The sequence below is a fragment of the Parus major genome, chromosome 27 (genome assembly GCF_001522545.3).
Source record: "Parus major isolate Abel chromosome 27, Parus_major1.1, whole genome shotgun sequence".
Classification (NCBI taxonomy): Eukaryota; Metazoa; Chordata; class Aves; order Passeriformes; family Paridae; genus Parus; species Parus major.
In genome coordinates this window covers 4,174,907-4,198,078 of record NC_031796.1, presented here as the reverse complement: position 1 = coordinate 4,198,078, position 23,172 = coordinate 4,174,907, and the positions used below count along the sequence as shown (strand labels likewise).

At 46.4% G+C, this 23,172-nt stretch overlaps 1 protein-coding gene across 2 annotated transcripts; it reads right to left on the bottom strand.

Annotated features, from left to right (window-relative positions):
• Window positions 1-3,244: 3,244 nt before the first annotated feature.
• Window positions 3,245-19,997, bottom strand: LOC107215269 (tRNA N(3)-methylcytidine methyltransferase METTL2-like). 2 transcript variants are annotated; one of them, XM_033520035.1, is made up of 9 exons: window positions 19,930-19,997; window positions 16,881-16,972; window positions 12,795-13,156; window positions 11,507-11,556; window positions 10,858-10,918; window positions 9,543-9,682; window positions 8,685-8,791; window positions 8,469-8,534; window positions 3,245-7,178 (listed from the first exon to the last, which is right to left on the bottom strand). In XM_033520035.1, the coding sequence occupies exons 1-9, from the start codon at window positions 19,992-19,994 to the stop codon at window positions 7,027-7,029; spliced, it is 1,095 nt and encodes a 364-aa protein (XP_033375926.1). In that variant the 5' UTR covers window positions 19,995-19,997; the 3' UTR covers window positions 3,245-7,026. The 2 variants fall into 2 exon arrangements, with proteins under 2 accessions (XP_033375926.1, XP_015506803.1); XM_015651317.3 differs by lacking the exon at window positions 19,930-19,997 and adding an exon at window positions 18,554-18,677.
• Between the last annotated feature and the right edge of the window lie 3,175 nt (window positions 19,998-23,172).

Below are 23,172 nucleotides of genomic sequence, written 5' to 3'. Positions count from 1 at the left end.
CATCTTATTATAAAGCCAGAGCTACTGCACACACCTTTTTCTAAGTATATTCAGCCTCTTTGTGAGTGTCTGCAAATACATTCCAACCTTCCCAACAAGGCTCATCTCAGTAGGGAAGAAGTCACCTTCAATTGTGGAAAAGCCAGATTTATTTTTCTGTGTAACCTCCATTGACCTCTTCACATCCACCACTGGCAGCGAATGGGGAAAAAGCCATGTGTAATTACAGATTGCAGTGAAGTTGCCCTGCCCAGGTACTGCTCCCCAGGTGAGGGGGATATGCAGCATGCCTTGAGTCTGGTCCCAGGGATGAAGGAGTCTGAAGGGAGATCAGGCAATTTAATCTCCAAATGAGGAAAGCCACACCCAATGACCCTGCAGAAGGGTGGTACCTCTCTCCTTACACCTGAACAGACCCCCTTGTGGTCAACATACAGCACAGAGGTGTTGGCCTGACCCCTGCAACCAGGGACTGCCAACAGCAGCTTCCTGCTTCACAAGAGCCGAATGTAAATTTCATATTCCAAAGATTTGGCAGTCCCCTGGAACTCCCTAACTTCCACACAGCATGAAATTGCAAGAGCTACAAGGGTCCTTTGGACAGCAAAGACAACCTGAATACAACAGTCACACTCCACCCCAAAATCAGGATGCTGTTCCCATGCTATGCTGGTGCTTGCAGTGAGGGGTTTTTGGGGTTAACAACAGAGAGCACAGTTTATGACAGCAGGGGCCAAATCTCACCAGGATTTTCTTCTTTCCTGGAAACAGCCAACAGGCTGGGAGCTGCTGGCAGGTGCTGACATGTAAGACTTGCCAGTGAGCTTTGCCGCCACTGCTTTCCAACTGCTGCCATTTCCTGCTCATCCCACTGCAGGTCAAAGACCAAGAATAAAAACCTTCACTGGCATGACAACTGCCATGCCATACAATCCCTGGGCAAGAGGGAAAAGCAGAGGCACACATGACTCAGATTCCCTTGCCTTTCCCTGCCTGTATTCCAGCCAACTGTCCAGGCCTGGCTCATGCTCTTCTGACTCCTGCTGGATCCTATTTAGTTCAGATTAACACTCCTGCCTACAAAGGTAATTTCCTGCAATGTGTCCCACTTTTTAAGCAACACAAGCTCCCATTCAGCCAGGCAGTTACATACAGGCAGTTACTGCCTTCAGTGGGAGCTAAAAGCATGAATTCCAGAGCTTTGCTGGTTAAGCACAGAGCTAACAACTCATTTTCGTCCAGAGCACCTCACTTTGCAGGAGGGCCTTCAAAAAAAATCCTCCTAATCCTCATTTTTCTGGTAATTTCTATCTTGCCCTGAAACACAGTTAAAATCAGAACTTCTGTTGAAGCTAGTATCTACACACAAGGATGAGTGCCAGGCACCCCCATCAAGGAAAAGAAATATTTACAACAGCAAAAATGGTCCTGATTATGGCATTCTCCCTCATGGACTTATTTTCCCCAATATGGCAACAAACCAAAAATGTTGGCACTTCTCTGACTGAGATATCAGATCCTGCTGACTGATCAGAACAAAAAACTGCATGACTCAGTTTCCCTTTATCTGTGTTTACAGAGATGGAAGGATGGTCCCCAAACCTCATAACTTGATCCCTGCAGCCCCATCCTCACTTCTAGGCAGTAAAACCCATGCATCTTTCAGTAGTGCTCAGGAAAAACAGTTAAGTTCAGTTTGGGTCAGCAATTCCTGTAGGCAACCCAGTGGGGACAAGCCAGGGCTCATCCCAATGCCAATGACAGCAAGAAGCTCTTCCAGTTTTCATTATGATGCAGTGCCAAAAGCTGCTGGTGTGTGCACAGGGAGGTTCCCTCTGCTCACACCTCTCTTCTATTGAAAATAATCAGGTCTCATTAATCCTACAGCTCTAGAACTCACTGCAGATTAGAAATGGTGGTGGCATACCCAAAGGCAGAGCAGAATTATTTGGGAGAGAAGATAATTGTGTCTGATCTCACATGCCACTGGTCAAAAGAATTTGATGACCACTGTTGTAACAATCCAAATCACTATGGATGACTGCTGTTCTCACTTTGCTGTGCTGTCAGGAAGACCCTGTGAAAGCTCCAATTTGCAGTGGAATTTACAATTTACTTAATTTTGAAGTGACAGCATCAGAAATACCCCCCAGCCCCTTGCTCACATCACCTCCCCTGCTCCCTCCTGCCTCCCAATTCATAGCCTATCTGTGAAACCGCAACGCTCGGAGAAGAATGATGTACCTGGGGAGGCAAATCCTGGCTGGATCAAAGTCCTTTCTGAAGGACTAGCTCCAAGTCCAAATCCAAGTCACAGGCTTGATGGCACCATCCCTACATGAAAGGATTATGTGAGGGGTCACAATAGGTGATGATAAAGTTCCCTTCCAGCCAAAACATTCTATGAATCTCCAAGGAAATCCACCATCTTCTGGCAAGAGCCAGGACCAGATTTTCCAAAGTGTAACAATGACTGGCTCCAAGATTGCTGGGGCAGTGCATGTGAAGAACTATGAAATCATCTCTTCTGCTTGGGAGGTTCATCAGGCCATGCTGGCATTGCCCATAAGCCAGAGACCACAAGACTTGGAATGCTGGGAAGAAAACCAGAGCAGAAACACTCAGAAAGGCTTTAGAGTTAACATCACTGTGCTAAGAAGGAAGAGGGGAGAAAAAAACCCCAAAACACTAACAGCACTTGTCTTTTCAGCATGGTAAAAGCCAATTTGGAGATTTCCTTTGAGCATGCTGGAAAGCTTGAGCAACCCAGCCTACTCAGCAGGCCCAAGGTGCGAATGGCAGGAACTGCTGCAAGTCAGGACCAAGGTACATGAGCAGAGCTGTGTGGGAGGCAAGGCCTGGAGTGACAGGAGACCCAGAGCTTCTGAGAGAACAGGAGCTGGCAGTGATTAGTTAAGGAAGCTCAAACAGTATCTGTCTGTACGAGGCCTGGTTCAGTTCAAGGCCATTAACTTGTTGCTTTCTGAACACCAGCAAGAGGATACAAAACAAAAGCATGTCTGCCCAGCATGGGCCCTCCTGAGTGACTGCTTAAATACTGCAGCAGAACTAAGAACATTAAAAAAGGCAAAAAGCCACTTCAAGGCTCCAGGCTCACAGGGCTGCAAGCTTTTACTTGAAGCCCAAGTTAAAACCAGGCAACTGGGATATAGCCTTGAAAGCACAAAGAAATAAGCCTTCATTTTCTCCCATTAGGGAGTATGAATTTAAAGGGGAGTCCATCAACTTTACACAAATCATGTTTATAATTAAAAACATATTTTCCTGCACTGCTTACAAGACTTTGGATAATTAAAAAGGCATTTTTCAAATTACTGTAATTTACACTGATTATGCTGATTGTGTACCCCAATAATATTTCTTGCAGGGAGATGAACCTATCCTGGGAGGAGGTTTTCCTTCAAGAACTAAGAGGGAATGGACCCCAGGGACCTGCCTGAGGCCCCAGTAACACACAGGAGGTCTGTCACTGAGGTGGTTACATGAGTCATGTGCAGTCCAGTGCTCACAGGGCTTTTTGCCTGATTCCTGGAGAGGCTGGGAAGACTTCAGCTTGCTCACCTGCTACCAGAGGACTTCAGCTGTGGTTTACCTAGAGCTTCCTCAGCCCTGCCAGGAAAACAGATTTTGTAGGTTTAGTATGAAAACACAGCAGCAACTGCAGAACTTCTGGGGTGGGTCGGACTTGTGCTCAGCAGAAGCCAAATGTTCCTCAGAAGAGACAAGTTTTACCTCCTCCTGTTACATTTTTAGATGCTGGAAAGGTTCTTGGCCCTTTAGAAAATACACTACAAACAACAAGAATTCTCTTTCCAGTTATTTGATTCCCGTTCTGCCCCCCCCAAAATAATTTGATTTGATTCAACATTATTTAAAAGAAAGAGATATACAAAAAAGCAGTGGCACATTTCCACTGCCCCTGCACTGCAGCCTGTGCAGACTGAATGGATTCCCTGGGTTACCTTTCCCAAAGAGGGCTGAAATGCCCTGACCCAGAAGCCTTCAGGTAGCAGACAAAGCAATACCTGCAGGATGACACAGTGACACAGAAGTTAGGAATTCATCATGCCCAGTAGGAAGTACTGCCCAGTCCCTTCCAAGGTTTCCCAAATCAGGGTGTTCCTGGTCCATCTCTCCAAGGCTCCTGCAGGCTTTCCAAAACCAGCAGTGATATTTCCTCAGCTTTTTACCCCTTGTCTTGGGTTACAGTGTAGGATGCAACCAAAAGCATTTATTCTATCACCATCTTTATAAGCAGTTAAAACCAGGTGGGACAGTGTTCTTTCTATCTTCCATGACATTCCTAATAACTCCCTCTAGGGGATATCTCTCTGCTAGTGAGCCATCAAGGCCTGACTGCATGACTCATAAAATGACATCATCCCATTGTGAAATGCTCCGCCCAGGGGGAGGAACCAAGCATTCCTGCCTGGATATAATCTGAAGTTTGGAACGCCACAGTCAGCCCTTACCTACTGGACTGCCAGAGGACAAGAGCTTCATAACCACCACGGAACCTTCAGAGGAAGACAAGACCCTTCTATAGGATCACTGCTTCAACAGAACCACATCTATCACTTCAAGAGGACTGCAGTTTAAACGAACTGCTACCACCACCCTGACCAGCAGGGTGTCAGATTAAGCCAGTGTTTTCTGCCTTTAATTTTCCTGCTAAATTGTAAATCTGACCTGGGATCTCCCATTGGTTTGCTTTCAAACTAGCACACCCTCACTCCTCTAGTTCAAGACAGCAGTTATTTCATAACCTATGTGGCTCTAGAGGTGACAATGTCAAACTCCAGTGAGTGTCTGGCTAACAAAATACAGGGGAATTGCACTTCAGCCAGCATGACACACACAACACATCTTGATGCTTCATAAACTAAAATAATGCAAGAAATACCAGACAAGGCTTTTTCTTCCTCAACTAAAGGGCAGGCAGTAGTGAGACTTGAAACAGGAGAATAAAATAGTAGTTCCCTAATGGTGGCCCAAGCTCACACAAGCACATGAGGCTTTTGCAAGCCTGATTTATATGAAACAAACCCCCACTGAAAAGCATGAAACTTATTCTAATACTTGTCATACCACACCCTAAAAGTAACAGAAGAAAACAAGCTGAGATAAAAGGTATTTGCTGTCAAAGACACAGATATACCTTCTGAAACCCAGTGTTTGCTTCCTCTAAGAAATTAAATCAGAGTGCAAAAATTAAACATCCTGCAGATTTCAGATCAAAGGAAGTATTCATCTGCTTGGGTTAAGCACATCACCATGACAGGGCAGTTTGTTACCCAGGACCTGCAGCCAGTAGAAAAAGCAGGCAATTATTTATAAAGCCTGGTCCTGTTATCTACTTCTGATCTGCTGCACTCTGAAGGTGCCCCAAAACTTGCATCAGCACTAAATGTTTGAAAACCTGAACTATGCCTGAGAGGAATTTATAGCACCTGAGCTATTGTGTGCTGGCTCCCTGGGTGGACATCCCTGTGGACAGTGAGGGCAGAGCAGCATCCTTTGCTTTCTCCACAGGTTATCTCCACACCTTGAGGCATCCAGGGAAAGCTGGTACAGAGAGACTCAGTCTCAGTTCCTGCCCTTAGATCAATGTATTTTAACTCATGGACTGGCACACACCTGAATGGCTAGGAAATAGCTGCACGAGATAAGCTGGCCAAGGGATTCACGTGAGTGAGCAGCTGCAGAGAAGAGCAGATTTATCCTTTGTGTGTTTGTTCAGACAAGAGACGAGCATACAAGACAGAGGTCAGAGCTCTCCTGTTTCATGTGGAAATCCAGAGTATGAGCAAGTTGCTACTCAACTTGCTCAGCTGCTGTAAGACACCATGACCATCTCTTATGTTAAAACCACAATTTTTTTTTTTTAAAACTCAGACCAGTAGCATGACATTTGCAGGGCTCCCTTCAAGACTGTGCTCTTCAACATCCACATTAATGACCTGGATGCAGGACTTGAAGGAATACTAAGTTTGCTGTCTGCACTAAACTGGGAGGAGCTGTCAAGTCTCTCAGGGGCAGATAGGGCCTTCAGAGAGACCTTGACTAATTAGAGAAGTGGGCAATCACCAACCATGGGAAGTTCAACAAGGAAAAGTGCTGGATTCTGCATGTGGGAAGGGGCAACCCTGGATGTGTGGATGGACTGGGGAATAAGGCTGGAGAGCAGCTGCAGGAAGGGGCTCAGGAGTCCTGGTCCATGGCAAGTTGAACATGAGTCAGTAGTGCTCTGGCAACCAGGAGGGACATCTGTGTTCTGAGGGCATTAGGTAAAGCATTCCTGGTCAGGCAGGGGATTGTCCTGCTCTGTTTTGGGACAACCTCACCTCAAGTGCTAGGGGCAGTTTTGGGCATCACAATATAAAAAAACACATTAAAGCCACTAGAGAAGGGCTATGAGAATTGTGAAGAGCCTTGAGAGGAAGCCATATGAGCAGTGGCTGAGGGCACTTGGTCTGTTCAGCTGGAGGAGACTGAGGTCAGACCTCACTGGGATCTTCAACATCCTCCTGAGGGACAGCAGAGGGGCAGGAACCAATCTCTTCACCCTCCTGACCAGGGATAGGACTTGAGGAAATGTCTGGAGCTGTGTCCAGGGATGGCTAGGCTGGAAATCAGGAAAAGGCTCTTCCCACAAAGGGTGGTTGGGGACTGAACAGGCTCTTTGCGGAATGGTCACGGCCCCAAGACTTGCAGAATTCAAGGAGTGTTTAGACAATGCTTTCAGGCACGGGGTGGGATTGTGTCCTGTGCAGGGCCAGGAGTTGGACTTGATCTTCATGGGTCCTTCCCAACTCAGTATATTCTGTGATTCTATGATATCTAAAATACAGCTTGCTCTACTCTCAGGGCATTCATCCTTAGCAAAACTCACTTGAAGTGATGCCAGGCATGGTACAAGGCACTGAGGTCCTGGTTGTGCAGAAATGCATCACACAAATGTCACCAGGAGGAGATGAAGAGGCTCCAGCCCGAAGTCCACATGCCTCATGGCTGAAGGGTAGTGGGTTTGCAGTACTTGCACTGGATCCACACCCGATACATCGTCATCTGTTTCCCACGGTTCACTTGCAATCGCCGATCAACCAGATTCTGGATTTTCTCCAGTCCAGCTGTGGTGAACAGATGATCTAATTCATCTGGAAGCAGAGAGAAGGAGACTGAGGAGACCATAGCTTTTCTTTAACTGATAGCTGCTCACACTGAAGGCTAAGCTAAGCTGAAAGATGGGCCAGAGGAAACCCACAGTCTCACCCTAGCAGGGAAATGAACAAACAAGACTTAACTACTTTACTAGGGGAGTGTTTCAAGTTTTCCTTCTAGCAAAGGAAAGAATTATTTGGAGTTCATCTAGAACTACAGACACTTGACAAAGAAAACAGGAGCAGTTTCAAATATGGGTACTGCTTCTAGTAACCAGTTAAGGGGCATCTTCTGGCAAGCTGGGACAGAGCCATTCCTTCCCCCCTGCCCAGAGGAATTTCAGAGTCTGCAAGAGCAAAGACCAGGATCAGACCTATGCTTTTAAATAGTGGCAGTAAGATCTGTGCTGCCTAGAATGGAGGAGAATGGGATTCATTAAGGTTAAATTTGGAAAAAAAAAATTCCTTAAAAACCCACACCCTGTTGGGGCCCAATTAAAGTACTAAGAGCCCTCAAGGCTTCAGCAATTCCACTGGCAGATATTCCTGACCAAGAAAGTAAGTCTCACAGTGCCCCAGTCTTGCTGAGCAGCAGAGCTTACTCCCAGAGCATATGGTTTGTCTGGAGTTTCAGTAGGAAAAGTCTGACAGGTCTCAGCTTGTGCTCTTCTATCAGATGCCTTCCATTGTGAGGCGTTTGCCAAACACGCGTTAAACACTAATTTTGTTGTGCCAAACAAGACTCGTGCAGTGGGGAACAGTTCAGTTGTGCCACTGCTCTAGAACTGACTTTGCACAGGGGCCTGCAGTGGAGAGATTGGAGACACAGCTGGTGATAAACTGGGAGAATAACAACTGCTGCTAACACCAAGCAGCAGCAGAACTGGAGGGGCTGCCTCAGCTCCATGTTGAGCCACACCCTTCTGATTTCCTTATTGGAGAGCAGGAAAATTAAGGGAAGTTCTGCTAAGTGGTATCTATCCCCCTCCATCATCTGCATCCAATATACAAGGATGGCTCCCCCAGTCCCACCCCTCCCAGGGTGGCAACCACACCAGTCTTCCTCTTAAAATATTTTCCACTAAGGAATTGACCAGGCCATGCTTGCATCAGGAGCTGACAAGCCCAGGTCACTGTTTAATTGGGAATCACTTAACATTTCACAATGCTCCAGTTAAGAGGCTGGAGAGATCTAGTAGCCAAACTGGAGGGCACAGGGACAAGAAGTGGTAAGGAGAATCAGAAGGATGTTTTTCAATGGTCAGAGGCATGTTTCTGGCCCCCTACCTTGTGTGAAGAAGTAGACTCTAGTGCCATCACCTCTCACATAGAAGTTATCAGACAGACATTGACCTAAGGGCAAGATGGATGTGAACAATTACCAGTGATCAATTAAAAATCAACAATTGCCATCCAACAACAGTACACACAGTGCTTTGGGGAATTCATGAGCTGCAGAATCTACTAGTGATGGGGCAGGAGTTCCCAGGGGAATGGAAATACCTTTCTTAAATCGAAGCTGGGCGAGATCATAACGACCATAATCTCGTAACAAGATCATTCCCCCTGGTTTCAGAAGACGACTCAGTCTGGTCACAATGCACTGCATCCTGAGAGAAGAACAAACCAGGAGCTCTCAACACACTGCAAAATCATAATTGGCTCCTTCCAAAAAGATGAAATAAAGTTTTGCATGTTCCAACTTCACATAAAGAGCTATCCAAAGTCCGCAGCATTCTGAGCTCTCCCAGAGTCAGATGGGCTGATTTTATTCGGCCTCTATTTTTTGACATTCCCCAATTTTGGGTTTTTTTCTACAAGGGTAACATCCTGCCAGAGCAGGGATTAACTGCTGTCTCTTATTAATTACAAAAGAATCTCCACTGGTTTCTGTAAAACAAGTAATAAGTGAACTTGAGGAGAAGTGTTGTGAAGTAAAACTAAAAGGAACAAAAAAAGAGACTAGCGTAGGTTGTAACAACTATCACACTAAGACCACAGCACTTTCCTTACCTTTTTTATGAACCTGAACCCTTCTTTCTTGCTACCTACCATGTGAGAAATTCATCTACCCTCTGAGCCTGAAAATCCAGCAGAATACTTTCCAAAGTGAGTGCTCAATGTGGCTGGGGCCCAGGACAGTGACTCCGATCACCTGCAGCCACTTAAAATCATCCTGTCCTCTGCCAAAATTGGTTACAACAGCAATAGCAAATACCTGCAAATTTAATTTTCTAAGGCTTCATGGAAAACTGGACCACAAACAGAACAAACTTTAATTTTCCTTGATTGGAGATTATTAGAGAACTCCAGTTGTAGAAGAATTATCTTCTGCAATCAGAAGTAATTATTAAAACTTACTTCTCTGGGAGAATTGCTGAGAGGACAAAGATAAGAATAACAATGTCAAGACTCTCTTCTGGCATTGGGAAGGGACTTTGGTCATTGCACAGGTCATGGACAAATGCAAAGCAGCGAGAAGCATCATATTCTGCATTGTTCTGTATTTGAGGGAAAGAAATTAAGAACATTAATAGCAGACCCTGATCTCAGTATTAGCTGGACTATATGTATTATTAATATTATAAGGCGTACTTTAACTATTGCATTATGAAGAGGTGTGTCCAGAAATCTGTTTCAGCCTCATTGGACTTCTGTGTCAGGTATATTCCTTGGTCAGGCAAGGAACATGTGTGAAATGTGAAAAAATATTTACGGGAGATTTAAAAGGAGCTTTGGTCTTGTTACAATCAGACAATCAGCACTGAAAAAACCTGCCAAACTGATACTGCAATCCTGAGGTCAGAATTTCCACTAACAGTGGTAAGAAGTGAGACATTTATACTAATGAATTGGAAACCTTTACATAAGTGAGAGTGTCAGGCCACCTTTCTGCATCATTGAAATCAATATTCATTTCACCTACAAGCAGGTATTCCCTATACCCCAAAAATCAAACTTGGTTGCCTAAAGTTACAGTCATAAAAATCAGATATAGATGTATTTTAGAAGTTGCATATTTTTCTAGAAGCTGCAGCTCTACAAACAATGTTTGTGTCACATCCAGAGGAGGAAATGGATGCTGACTCTGGTGCTATGCTCCCCTCTCATCTCAGGAAGTGACTGATTGCATTTGATACTTCATATATTCTCAGATCTGCCTTGACCTGAAATTTATTAGTGATATTTGTCCTTTGACTAAATCCCAGCCTCCTGCTCCACAAACATGATCTTTCCTCAGCTGCCTGTGCAGAAGCAATCAGACCATGTTCCCAGAACTGTGGTGACAGTAAGACACACACAAACCAAAACCAGCTTCAATTCCTGTTAAAAAATAGCCTGAATGTGTCCAAGTTTCGAGTTTGTTTTCTAGTTACTCAGCTAAAAGAACACTGTGTATTGAGAAAAGTACTGCCAACCACAGGGGAAGAAAAGCTGGCTGACTTGTTTGCTGCCAATGTGACATCATTATGTGACATAGGGAACTTTTACTTCCCTAGTTTCTACAATCTTTGATGGCGCATTTTTCAGATTTCCCAATGCAAGGGTCAGCACCAGGGCTGGCTAAAAGCTGCCAGCACAGCCAGAGAGTCACTGGCAGCTGGGATAGATTTGTGTTAATGGGAAATTAGCCCCTGATACTTCCCACATTTTCATGAGTCACCATTGAGATTACCTGGACAAGATGCACAGCTGTTGCAGAAAAATCACAGCAATAAACAAACAGGCCTGGGTCACTGCAATAAATGAAAGAAACCCATAATTTATACAGAGGAATTAAGGAGTGTTTCAAATGCACAAAGCCCAGAAATTCTGGGCTTTAGTTTCTGTGCAAAATCTGGTGGATTCCATTGCTCCTTTATGCCCATTATTCTCATATGGAACTGACTGCTTCCTTTTCCTTCTGGATCTAAAACCAAGGGCTTCCAAGCTCAAAATACAATAACCTAAAATTGCAGATGATACCATTCGCTTTTGGCTTTTCTCTGAGATTGTCTAAACTAGGAAGACAGGGAAAATTTTTCCAATTGTTTTTACAGAAGCTGGTATTTGATGCAGGTAGAAGTCTACTGAGAATTACTTCAAAGAATCCCAGAATGGTTTGGGTTGGGAGGAACATTAAAGATCATCCAGTCCCACCCCTAGCATGGGCAGGGACACCTTCCAGTAGACCAAGGTGCTTCAAGCCCTGTCTAATCTGACCTTGGACACTTCCAGGAATGGGGCAGCCACAGCTTTTCTGGGCAACCCATGCCAGAAGCTCCCCACTTATCCCTGCCCTCTGGCAGTGGGAAACAATTTCTTCTTGTCTTGTCACTACTTACTTGTTGGTTTGTAAAATTGGGAAGACTGTATTCCCAGCCCCACAGCCAACCTGCCAAAACAAAGCAGAGTTATACAGTGAAAATAATTCCTTCAGCGTGTCCATGCAAATTATTTTCAATCATCTCTCTACAGCCAAGGAACAAAGAGCAACACATGAGTAAAGCTGAGCATGGCAGTGACCATTCTTAAGTGTCCCTGCAAGATCTGAGCATGTAAAGGTTTGAGGAACAGGATTACATGAGTGGGAAACCACTAAGCAAGTTCTTGTCGAAATCTTAAAACAAGCTATATGTTGTTACTCTTTAGAAAGCTGTTTTTGCTGGAAACCCAAGCATAACAATCAGTATGAGTCACTGAAGCACTGGCAAAGGCCATGGATGAGTTACATTCAAGTCCATTGAAAATCAGAGAAGTTTACTTTTCTTTCTGCTTGTTCCCATTTGAAGAGATGATGGCTCACACAACTGGGTTTGGGGAATTTGCCTCTGAATGTTTAAAGGATCAGTAAAATTGAAACAGACTGAGCAGAAACCACCACAGAGGGTTTGCAGAAACAGATGTTAGTTAAAGTGCTCACGTGAGATAGGAAAGGTACTTTGAGAACACCAAAGTCTGAGGAAATCTTTAAAGTGTCATATTAAATTCAAAAATCAGGACAGTTCATACTAACCCTCCCTGGAAGGGCAGGACTTTCATATAATACTAAGTATTAAACAAATCCAGTAATATCTACAGTGAACAACTAGAGGTGGCAGAGCAAAAGGTCACAATCAGCTGTCAGCAGTCCAATATTTATAACTTCCACAAACTTCTCTGGAACAAAGCCTGTATCAGTCTGGGATTCCCTGTTACCATAAGGGCTCTAAGGAATGTAAAGAGCATCTTTACATTCTTGGATTCATCGCTTTGTTTCACAACTCCCAAGGCAAACAGGAGTCAGCACAAACATGCAAAAGATAAATGACAAGAGAAAGCTTTATACAGAGTAGAAGAATCAGCTTCTTCAAAAGCTGACTTTTAAATGCTTGTTTGAACATCTGATAGCAATAGTTTGGCTTTCAAATTTGTAAACTTCTTATGGTCCCTGTGCTCTGCCAATTCAGAGTCTGAACCAAAGGAATCCAAACAGATTTAGTTCAGCTCTAAACTACCCTCTGATTTTTGCATTTTACTGACTGAAGGCAATCATCTGCTCCCTTGCTGTTTGGCAGTGATACACATTTTTATGTCCCAGTAACACTGACACAAGGGAGGCTTTGATGTGTGACTTTGATTTATACCTCTTACCTCTAATATACGGTAAGATGCAGCTAATCCTGGGTAATCCCCACCACTCTGACTCAGCTCACTGTCTTTCTGTGCAGCCAACTCTTCCGTGTGGCCCCCAGGCGGGCTTTTTATCAGGTTTAACTGACTCTCTGCCCTGGTTTCCAATGAGCAATGGCCATTTTCACAGCTTCCCAGCCCTGCATTGTTGGATTCTCCTGTGTTACTAAATCCACTCCCAGAATCTCCATTTTGGCTTGAGCTCCTGTTAGGTGCCAGCTCAGGAAACTCAGTGAACAGCCAGTGCCTGTCCTTGAAGAAGCCATTTTCATGGATTTTATAGAAGTCATCCCAGTATTTCTTAGCATTCACCTCGTATTCCTCTGTGAACACAAGCAAAAACATCATCAGGCATCAAATCAGAAGGTCTCAGGGTTTAAACAGTTCAGAGAGTGAGGGATCACTGCAGATATCTGCAGCAACCTGCTGTAACAAGTGAGATTGACTGAAAATCACCTTTATTTAAAGTCCCAATCCTACATAAACACTCAGCCTATGTCACAGTCTCTTTGTTAGGACTTAAAAAGGGAAAAGAGAGAAGAAGAAATTCTGTCTCAAGGTAGGATTTAAAAGAAGCTGGCAACAGAAAAAGTGTCTTTGAAGGAGACTGGAATGAAGAAATCCAGGTTTTACTTCCATCTCTAACACTAACTTGTTTGGTTCACTGGAACAATTGATTTGGAGTCTGGTGATATTAAGTGTCAAGCACAACTCCCAAGGAATTCTGTGAGAGCTGCCTGTAGTTGAAAGCTTCTGTCCAACACACTGCTCCTATTTTCAGGTGTAGAAACAGAAAAATTAGTCAACTCTGCAGGCCTGGCAGGAAGCTCAGTTAGAATTTATGCAACCCTCCAGGTAGCAGTACAGCATGATTTCCATGTTTTGCTGGAGTCCAGTCCAGATAACTTTGTTTTCCATAGTTCTGTGAATGTCAGAGCATCACATATTTATGAACTAAAACAAAAGAGGGGAGTCAACCGTGACCACTGCATTAAAGTACCAGTGGAGAGCTAAAGCGGAGAGGCTAAAGATGAATTAATTTGAGCAGCAGCACTTTCACATCAAATGGGTCATTCCAGGAGCAAGATGAGTATTACAGGGAGCTGGAACAGCTCTTACAAAGCCATAATCAAGTGAAATTTGAGTCACCTAAAAACTTATTTCCACACACTTTCACAGATTTCAGATCAAGTACAGTCTAAGGGACCTATTTCTTCCATGGGAAGCTGCAAATCCAAGCAACTTTCTATGACTTCATCAATGTGGTAAGTTCGCTGTCCTGGGAATTAACACCTAATCATAGCATTTTATGCTTGGAATCACCTAGAGACACTCACATCCATGGCCAGAAATTCCAATTGCATTCCAATAACCAGTAATGCCTCAATCATCTTTGCATGGCAACAAGCGCATTACTGAATAAAAATGATTGGAGGGCATTATTGGCTGTACTGCTGTTTATTTATCAGTCTTCTTGAAGAACATAAAACTGTTTCAAAGTGAAATAATAAAGTGAACTCAGAACACCTGGAAAAATATGTAGCCTCAGCCAAATATAGACAAAAATTGCTTTAACAAAGAAGCACCAATCAGTCATATGTCTATTTTTAGTAGGATCTATCCCTGCAGCACAAAGAGCTATATATAAAAATAATCTCTTTACCTCAACTACAAGGATTTTCTCCTTTTAAGAAGCCTGGTTCTTAAACCTCAAGCTGAAGGAAACTTTAATGACCGATATTAGACACAAGCAGTAAGTTTGTGCCATGATCTCACAGCCAGCAGTGTGAGGTCAGTTCACTGTTTGCATGGAAGAAGTCAATGACTGCTGATGCTGGAAGAAGTGCTGTGGCTCCAACCCTGGCATGCTCTGTCCTGAACTTTCTCACATTTACAAGCAAGGCTTCTGGGGCTGCAATGCTCTTTCGCCTAACAAAAACACAAATCCTGATTCCTGCTCATCTCCACCAATCCCATGACAGCCTGACTGCAGTGGAATGCTTACCTGAGATGCTGGGATGAAATTCCAGCCCAGCTTTTTTGGATTGCCCACATTTTTGCCACAATACACTGGTGAAGAAGATATTGTGCTCTTCCTTTGTTACATTAGTGTGAAATTCTGTTGAATGCTATTGAAGAGCTGTTACACTCCAAACCACATGTGGGGAAGCCTTATTTAAAGCTTATTTACCTTGGAGCCTGGTGCTTTCAAAGCCCTGAACTGAAGGATCAGTAACAATACAAATACAAAAAATCAAGGGCCAGCTGACAAAGATCATACAGGAAACAGATTTAAGCAATAATATGACCATGTTCATTTTTCAGTAAGACTTCTAGCCAGAAAAGTTCACATCATACTTATTTCAGTCCCTTTTTGGGGTATTAGCGCACAGTGCCATTGGAGTGCAAACCAGATTCCTCCAGAGACTTTCCTGATAAGGACTCGAGTTTCTGCTCACCTTTGTAAGCACACCCCCAAAGCCAAGCCCATACTCACCCCTTCACTCTGCAAAAGAAGAACAAACAAAGACCAGAAGGGAATTGTGGACCTCCTGAATTGCACAGGGGCTAATGATGGAGCCTCAAAAGGAAACCAAGAAACATGGACTTCTTTCTCTTTCTTTTCCCAGCCAGAAGACACATCTTCCACATACTCACAGAGCTTCCTTCCTTCTTCAGAACAAATCCTGACATCCCCAAGAAGTCCTCAGAATAATACAGCCATAACGACCACAACTCTGCCTTTGTTCTTCTCCGGACATCTTAATTCTCAAACTACCAGACCCTTCAGGCACATCTGCCTGGGCTGCTTTCCTAACTTTCCAGACATCACATTGTCTCCACATGCTTCCCAGTGAATAGCAACCATCAACATTTGACTGGCCTCCATTGTTCAATCTGGGAAATACATCATGGAGCTCTGACAAACTGCTCCAACAGCCTTTTCTTTTTTTTTTTTCAAATTCAAATTGTGAATTGCTTCACAATTTCCTTGTTGTATATAGGTTCTCAAAGCATGGCAGACAGCACCCTTTAATGCTAACCAGATTTTAAAATGAACTCAACACAATGGGCATCACAATGGAACACTGCTGGATACTTCTAGGAGTCCAAGAAATTAGGAGGATTACTCTTTGGTGTAATTAAATTTGCTATTGTGAACACGACTCGAAGCTATATGGAAGTGTCTCAATAGTTCCAGTAGTGCTCAGTATCATCTTAGGGGTGACACACTTGATTTAACTGGAACAACAGGAGCAGACCCACCCTAGAGCTTGGCAGGGTATAACAAGAACATCATCAGACAAGTTCTTATCACACCAAAGAACCATTTCACCATCATTTGAGGGACTAGATTATCTCTACCAGGTGTGGAGGAAATGCATTATTAACCATCTCAGAATAGCTTCAACCATGACTTAACCACAGAGCTGAGCACTTTAAGCTTGATTCAGAGACAGGTAAGCTCTGCATTTTGGATTGATAAATATCCTTTAAATCAAATAAAAGCTCTGGAATCTCTTGGCTGTAACAATCAAGATAAAGGAAGTTTTCTTTCTCTCATGAAATTGTTCTCATGCAGTTTGTTCACTCTGTAGAGACAGATATGGATGCTACTTTATCAGACCCTTCTAAGAGAAAATCAGCTTGGATCAGGGCTCACTCCATAGCAAGCCTGCAAAAAGAGACTGGCTACTAGCAGTTATGCTTTAAAGAGCAGAAATAAGCAGAGGTAACAACTCTACACTCAAAGAGGTTTGTTGACAACAAACACTAACAAGTATTTAACATACTCAACATGACAAAGAAGCTCAACCTAATCTGACTCCTCCCAACCAGGAGGAGACTCCAGTGAAGGTGGAAAAGTCACAGAAAGGTAAATTAAGGACAGAAAGGTTCCTTCTCCTCAATTTCCCTTTATCAAACATGTTAATGCCTTCTGAGTGACTGGGAAAGGGGGAAGGGGAGGAATTGATGATGTTCTGATGTGGGGTTCCATTCCTGGCACAAAGCCACGACTCGAATGAAGACACTCTCCAAAAGTACCTTGTTTATCTTGCGGCAATAGCTGTGAGCTGTTCTCTTGAACTTTACTCCTGGCACTGGCTTCCTGCTCTTCTGACCACTCCACATTATCCCTGTTGTGAAAAACAAGATGAAATAGAGCTAAGCATAGTAGGACAAAGACAGAGGAAAAGAGAAAGGTCTGGAGAGCCCTCCAAATGGACAAGGGTGCAGATGTGATCCCCAATTCCAGCCCAGCACCAGCACAACAACGTAGTCAGCACATACAGGTCCTAGTCCTAAAGGTACTCATGGAACTGCAAACAGAACGAATCCCAAATCTGTCCCATTTTGGATGCTCAGTCAAATTTAAAGATAATGGATCCTTGCTAAAACCATGAGGAGACTCAGCACAAAACTACATCATCTTTTTAAGTTAAAACAAAAAAGGCATTTGGGTTATTTGGAAGGTAACTGTTAAATTAAATCAAATTATAAGAAAAATATGCAGTAAGCTTTAAAGCATTAAGAATTATTAATAACTTCAATGCACATACACAGCTATGTAGTCATTAAAGTGATTCACTTCGCTTCTTTTCATTAAAACGAGTGAATGCTAAGCAGACAAGGCCCAAGAAGCAGTTCTTGTCTCAGAAGGAATTAGTCTTTTGATTTTAACTCACAAAACAAAGGCTTAAATGTTAAGTCTCTGAAAAAAAAGACTACGAATTTCCACAGGAAAACTAAGGATATGCTTTTGTAACGTACCTTTTGTATAGAATAGTCCCAGAAGGAATGACAGGCTGACACATATAAATATTACTTAATTACAAATTAAACACACCCAAATCTTAACAATGTATAGCAGCCAGAGACCAAGTCAAAAAAAAGAGTGGATCAATTTACCTGCAAAATGCAAAATACCTTCAGTTCCCAGCAAATTAGAGAACCTGGGTGTTTAACTGACTTAAAACAACTTCTGTATCCAAATAAAGTGTTCCTGTTCCAAGCATACACCTGGCACAACATCACTGAAGGAATGACAGGTTATAGATTTCTGACAGCAGGTAATTAACCTTTATTAACCACAGCAATAAAACAATTGCTACAACCACAGGACCCTGAGGAATGCTACTGCTTCAGGAGGGGCTGAGAATGGCTGAGAATCCCTGTCGATCAGTCCTGAAGGCTCAGGACACCCTAGGGATCAATCCCAAAGATTCAGGACCTCCCAGGAGATCAGTCCCCAAGGCTCAGAACCCCACAGAGAGCCATCCCAAGTGCTCAGGACCCTCTGGGGATCAGTCCCGAATGCTCAGGATCCCCGGGAACCAGCACTCCCAAGCACCGGCCGCATAGGGCAGTGCCCTGCCCGGGGATGTCGGTCCCCGCCCGCCTGCAGTCGCTGTCCGGCCACCAGCCCTACATCCACCGCTCCCTCAGCCCGCTCGGCGCCCTGATGGTCTCTCAAGGCGCGTCCGGAGAGGAGGGCGGACACCGCGGTCAGGGCCTCGTGAGGCGGAGTGGTTGGGGGCAGGTTGGGGCTGGCCCATTACACAGCGTTTGGCCACAGACACCGCAAACCGGAGAGGCGACGGCGAGCCCGCCCCGGCCACCCCCACCCCACTGCCGGCCGCGGGGCGGCACCACAGGGTAGCAGCACCTCGGCTGCTCACGGGGGTCTGGAGCGGGCAACGGCGGCAGCCCTCACGCACCAGGCGTTGTGCTGGAAAAGCCGGGCGGGGTCGGTGAGGAGCCGCCTCCCGAAAGGCCGCCGCTCCCGCGCCTCGCAGGGCGCCGCCATGACGGGCCGGGCCACGCCGGAAAAGGAAGCGGCGCCGCGCGGTCTGACCCGAAGGAGAACTGCGGGCGGTGGTCACGTGGGAGGAGCGGTCACGTGGGGTGGCGCTGAGGGGAAATGCCCCGGAAATGCCTTTTGTGGGGTTTATCCCATTTCAGGAGTTCCGGAATGGGACAGACTGGAAGGGGCCACAGGGATTCGTCTGGTCCGGCCTTCCTGCTCCAGTAGGGTTATTCCAGAGTACATGGCACAGAATCCCAGAATGGTTTGGGTGGGAAGGGACCTTAAAGACCATCCTGTCCCACCCCCTGCCATGAGCAGGGACAACTTCCACTAGCCCAGGTGATTCCAAGTCATGTCCATCCTGGCATTGACACTTTCAGGAATCCAGGGGCAGCCACTGCTACTTTGGGCAACCTGTGCCAGGGCCTCCCCACCCTCAATGGGAGGAATTTCTTCCCAATATCCCATCTAACCCTACTCTTTCAAATTGAACAGATTCCCCCTCGCCCTCTTACAAGGCATAATATGTTCAAATTCAAAAGATTTGAACGGATTGTGCAGGACTGCCTCCACACAGTTTTGGAATATCTACAGCAATGATCTCCAACAATGAAAGCTCAATACCTCTGGGCAACCTGTTCAAGTGCTTGGTCACTGCACAATGAAGTTCTTCCTCATGTTCAGATCGAACTTCCTGGGCATGAATTTGTGCCTGTTGCCTCTTGTCCTATTGCTCAGCACCATTGTGCAGTCCATCTTCTCAGCATCCCTTTAGGTATTCATTTATTTGGCCTTCTAGGAAGAGGGAGAGAAGATTAAGGAGGAAGGTGGGAAGTTGAAGAGGCCACTAGGATGATCAGAAGGACAGAACACCTCTTGTACAAGGAAAGGCTGAGAGAACTGGGATTATTCAGCCTGGAGATGAGATGCTCTGAGGCCCTTTCCAGTACCTGAGCGAAGTCTGCAAAACAGATGGAGAAAGACTATAAGGGCCTGGAGTGACAGGACAAGGAGGAATGGCTTCACACTGATGGGGCAGGGTTAGATAGGATACTCTAAGAAATGCTTCAGTGTGAGGGTGGGGAGGCCCTGGCATGGGGTGCCCAAAGCAGCAGTGGCTACCCCTGGATCCCTGGAAGAGTCCAAGGCCAGGCTGGACAGGGCTTGGAGCAGCCTGGGATAATGAAGGTGCCCCTGCCCATGACAGGGGTGGGTCGCCTACAAACCATTCTGGGATTCTGTAATTTTGTTCACAGTGTGCAAAAAGGGAGGCACAGGGTGACCCACCTCTTTCCAAATTTTGTGAGGCTTCTTTCTGCAACACTTGAGGGAGTCTCCATCCATCCATCCATCCATCCATCCATCCATCCATCCATCCATCCATCCATCCATCCATCCATCCATCCATCCATCCACACTGGCTGGTGTGGTCCCTGAGCTCCTGTGGGTAGCAACCAGAGGACAAAAGAGGGCAACATGGGCTTCTGAAACAGTCTAGCCACACTCAGCACCAGCTGCTGCACCCATGGCTTTGGGGGGATCTGGTACCTTTGGGGTTTAAACTGCACAGGGGTGTGACATGCCTGTGGTGGCACTTCCAGCAGTGCCTTTGCTGAGCAGACAGCAGCTGTGTAGATGCTTTTGGATGTGCAACTGGATATAAAGCTTTTCTGGAAATCTCATTTTGGGGCTCCTGTATTTTGTGTATGATTTTATTTATATAATAAAATACCCCAGAAAAGAGGGGCACCTGTCCCACAAACACAATCTATCAATCTTCATAATCTGAAACAATTCTCCCAGGGCAGAGTTGCCAAATCCACCCATTTCCCAAATGCTTAGAGGTGGAGGATTCCTCTGGTAATCCAAGCCCGAGTAATTTTTCCTATGGGCTGAAGAGGAAGAGAGCGGTCAGAGTTTTCACAGAGCTCAAAGGGGGCAGAGATCCCAGCAGCCTTGAGAAGATCATGTTATGCCATGGGGATCCATCCCCATTTTTCACAGTGTTGGTTAGGTATCTGGCAGGGAGGACAATCCCTGCAGTTTATCATTAGCCAGAAAAGGTAAGGTTGTCTCTTTCTGTGTCCCATCTGGTAAGAGAAAAGCTTGACCTCTGCTCTTATAGACAGGAGCATCTGGAACAAACTGGAAAAAGGGAAAAAGTGAGAATCTGGAATAAATCCAGGTGCAGAAATCCCCATCATGGCATGGTGATACTGTGGCACCTGGAGCTACAAAAATAAGGTATTAGACCTTGCTGAGACAGGGGAGGATGATTTTATGTTATAGCATACAGGTGGACTGTAGCTGGGCAAACAAATAAAAAAGAAACCCAGTTTGGCTCTCCTAGTTTGATAAACAAGTGCCCAGGTGAGCAATGACAGGATAAAATTGAATTCAAGTAGAGCATCCCAAGTAGTATTTTTCAATCTTAAAAGCAGATGTTACCACTGGTTAAGGAGCTGCGTAGTACTGAAACTTCAATCAGTCGTCCAGGCATGGGAATTTTCAGCCCCCTATAAAGGTGGGTTCTGAACAATAAACCTTTTGTTTGTCTCACATTCATCAGACTTGATTTGTGAATCCGTCTCCAACTTACAACTGCGTGTAACATGTGGTGCCCCGTGTGAGCACACAGCCATCCCACGAGCAGAGCGGGGCAGACAGAACACAGCACGCGCAGCCTGTCCAAGCAGCAAAAGAAAGCTGAGAAAGCAAGGTGTGGAGGTAAAGCCGCCCAGCAATGGAAAGTTGCAAAAACACATGAGCAGAGCTGTTTGTGGCGGAATAACAAATACAGATTCCTTTGTATATATATTTCGTTCAAATCCAGATTCCTTTGTATATATCCCTGTAAATAGAAAACGGTGCCAAAGACACGGAAGAGTGGTTTTCGCTGGAAGAAAACACAATTAGGAAGCTTTTTTTACTTTAACGGAGAATAAAGCATGACCAACAGGCTTAAAACGCAGCTGTGGACACTGCCGATGTTGTAAAGCCGTGGAAGCTTGTTTCAAACTTGCCGGGCCGTTAGAGGCCGAGCAGGGACGGCAGCGGAAACGCCGCGGACACAGCACGCCGGAAAGCTCCAAGATGGCGGTCGCCAGGTGGCGCAGGAGCTGCTCCCGCTCAAGATGGCGGAGCCCGTGCGCCGCCAGTGGAGCCTGCCCGAACATCCCAAAAAGGCGAAGCGCGGCGGGCAGCCCGCAGGAGAGAAGATGCCGCATCGGGCAAGTGGGGGCAGGGGCCAAAGTCGTGCCTGCATTGCGCCCGGCACTCCCTCCCGGGCGCCCACCTGATCCCAGAAGCTTCGCAGCGTCAGAAGAGAAGCCGACAGCCCCACCGCCGGAGCCGTCCCGGCGCCACCCGTGCCCGCTCGTGCCACGCGCAGAGCCGCTGGCGCACGGGGCCGCGGGCGCCTCACACCACCGGCCCCTCAAGACGGGCGAGAAACCGAGGCGGGGGTCGGCCGTTATCCATCGGAGCTCCCCCACCTCCGGCAGCGCCGGCAGCGTTTGCACCAAGCGCGGGTTCACCCGTGCCGCGAGCGCCTCAACCACCGCTATCGCCGCCGGGTGCATCCTCGGAGTGCCCGGGACCGCCTGCGCGCCGGCTGCAAAAACCATGGCTTTGTTACACGCTCCTCGTCACCATGGACGCGCCTGGCACACCCACGTCCAGCTGCGGCGCGCAGGCAGCAGCCGGAAGTCGAGCGGAGCGCGACGCCGGAAATGCCGGTGCGAAGCTGCGCGCGCCCAAAGCCAGAAGCGCCGGTAGGGAGCTACCGGTACCCAGAACCCCGGAGCCCGTATCGTGACAAAGCCAGAGCTCGAAAAACCTAAAAGACGCCGTAGCAGCCAGCGCCCGAAGAGATGGGGAGCCCTGCAGGCCGCGGGCAGCCGCGAGGAGCTGCAGAGCGGAGCGGGGCCACCGCATACCGACAGCTTCCCTGAAACAAACGCAAAATTTCGTTGCCCAGCAACCACAGCAGCAGCCGTATCGGTCCCTTCTGCGCCGCCAATGGACAGCCGTAAGGGTGCCAGGGCTGTGGAAGGAAGACCACAAGATAACCCCCCCGTCCCCCGATCCGTTTAGCCCTAGAGGGAACCTTGACAGTGTCACAAAAGAACCGGCGCCGCCCCGTGCTGTGCGGCCTCAGCTGGAGCCGTGTAGCGGCGAGTGGCTGGAGTCGGGGGGGCGCTTCCTAGCAGGGTGCCCCCTCTCGGCCTGCCCTCTGCAATAGAGGCGGCGGGAGGGGCGACCCGGAAAGCCCGGTGGCACCGGCGGGGGCGGTACCGACACAGGCAGTGCCGTGTCCCCGCTCCCGCAACAGCGAGAGTTCTCGTCTACTGTGCATCCTAGTAAACTGATATGGTGCTGAAGAAAAGACCTGTCTGGACGGGTAACCCCATCCTAGGGGAGGGGTCCCAAGTAGGCCCCCCCACCCTCCGGGGAGGTCCTTCAGCAGCTGCCGCAGGTCCCGTTCCTGCTTCCTGAGACGCGAGGGACGGTGGAGCAGACACAGCCGAG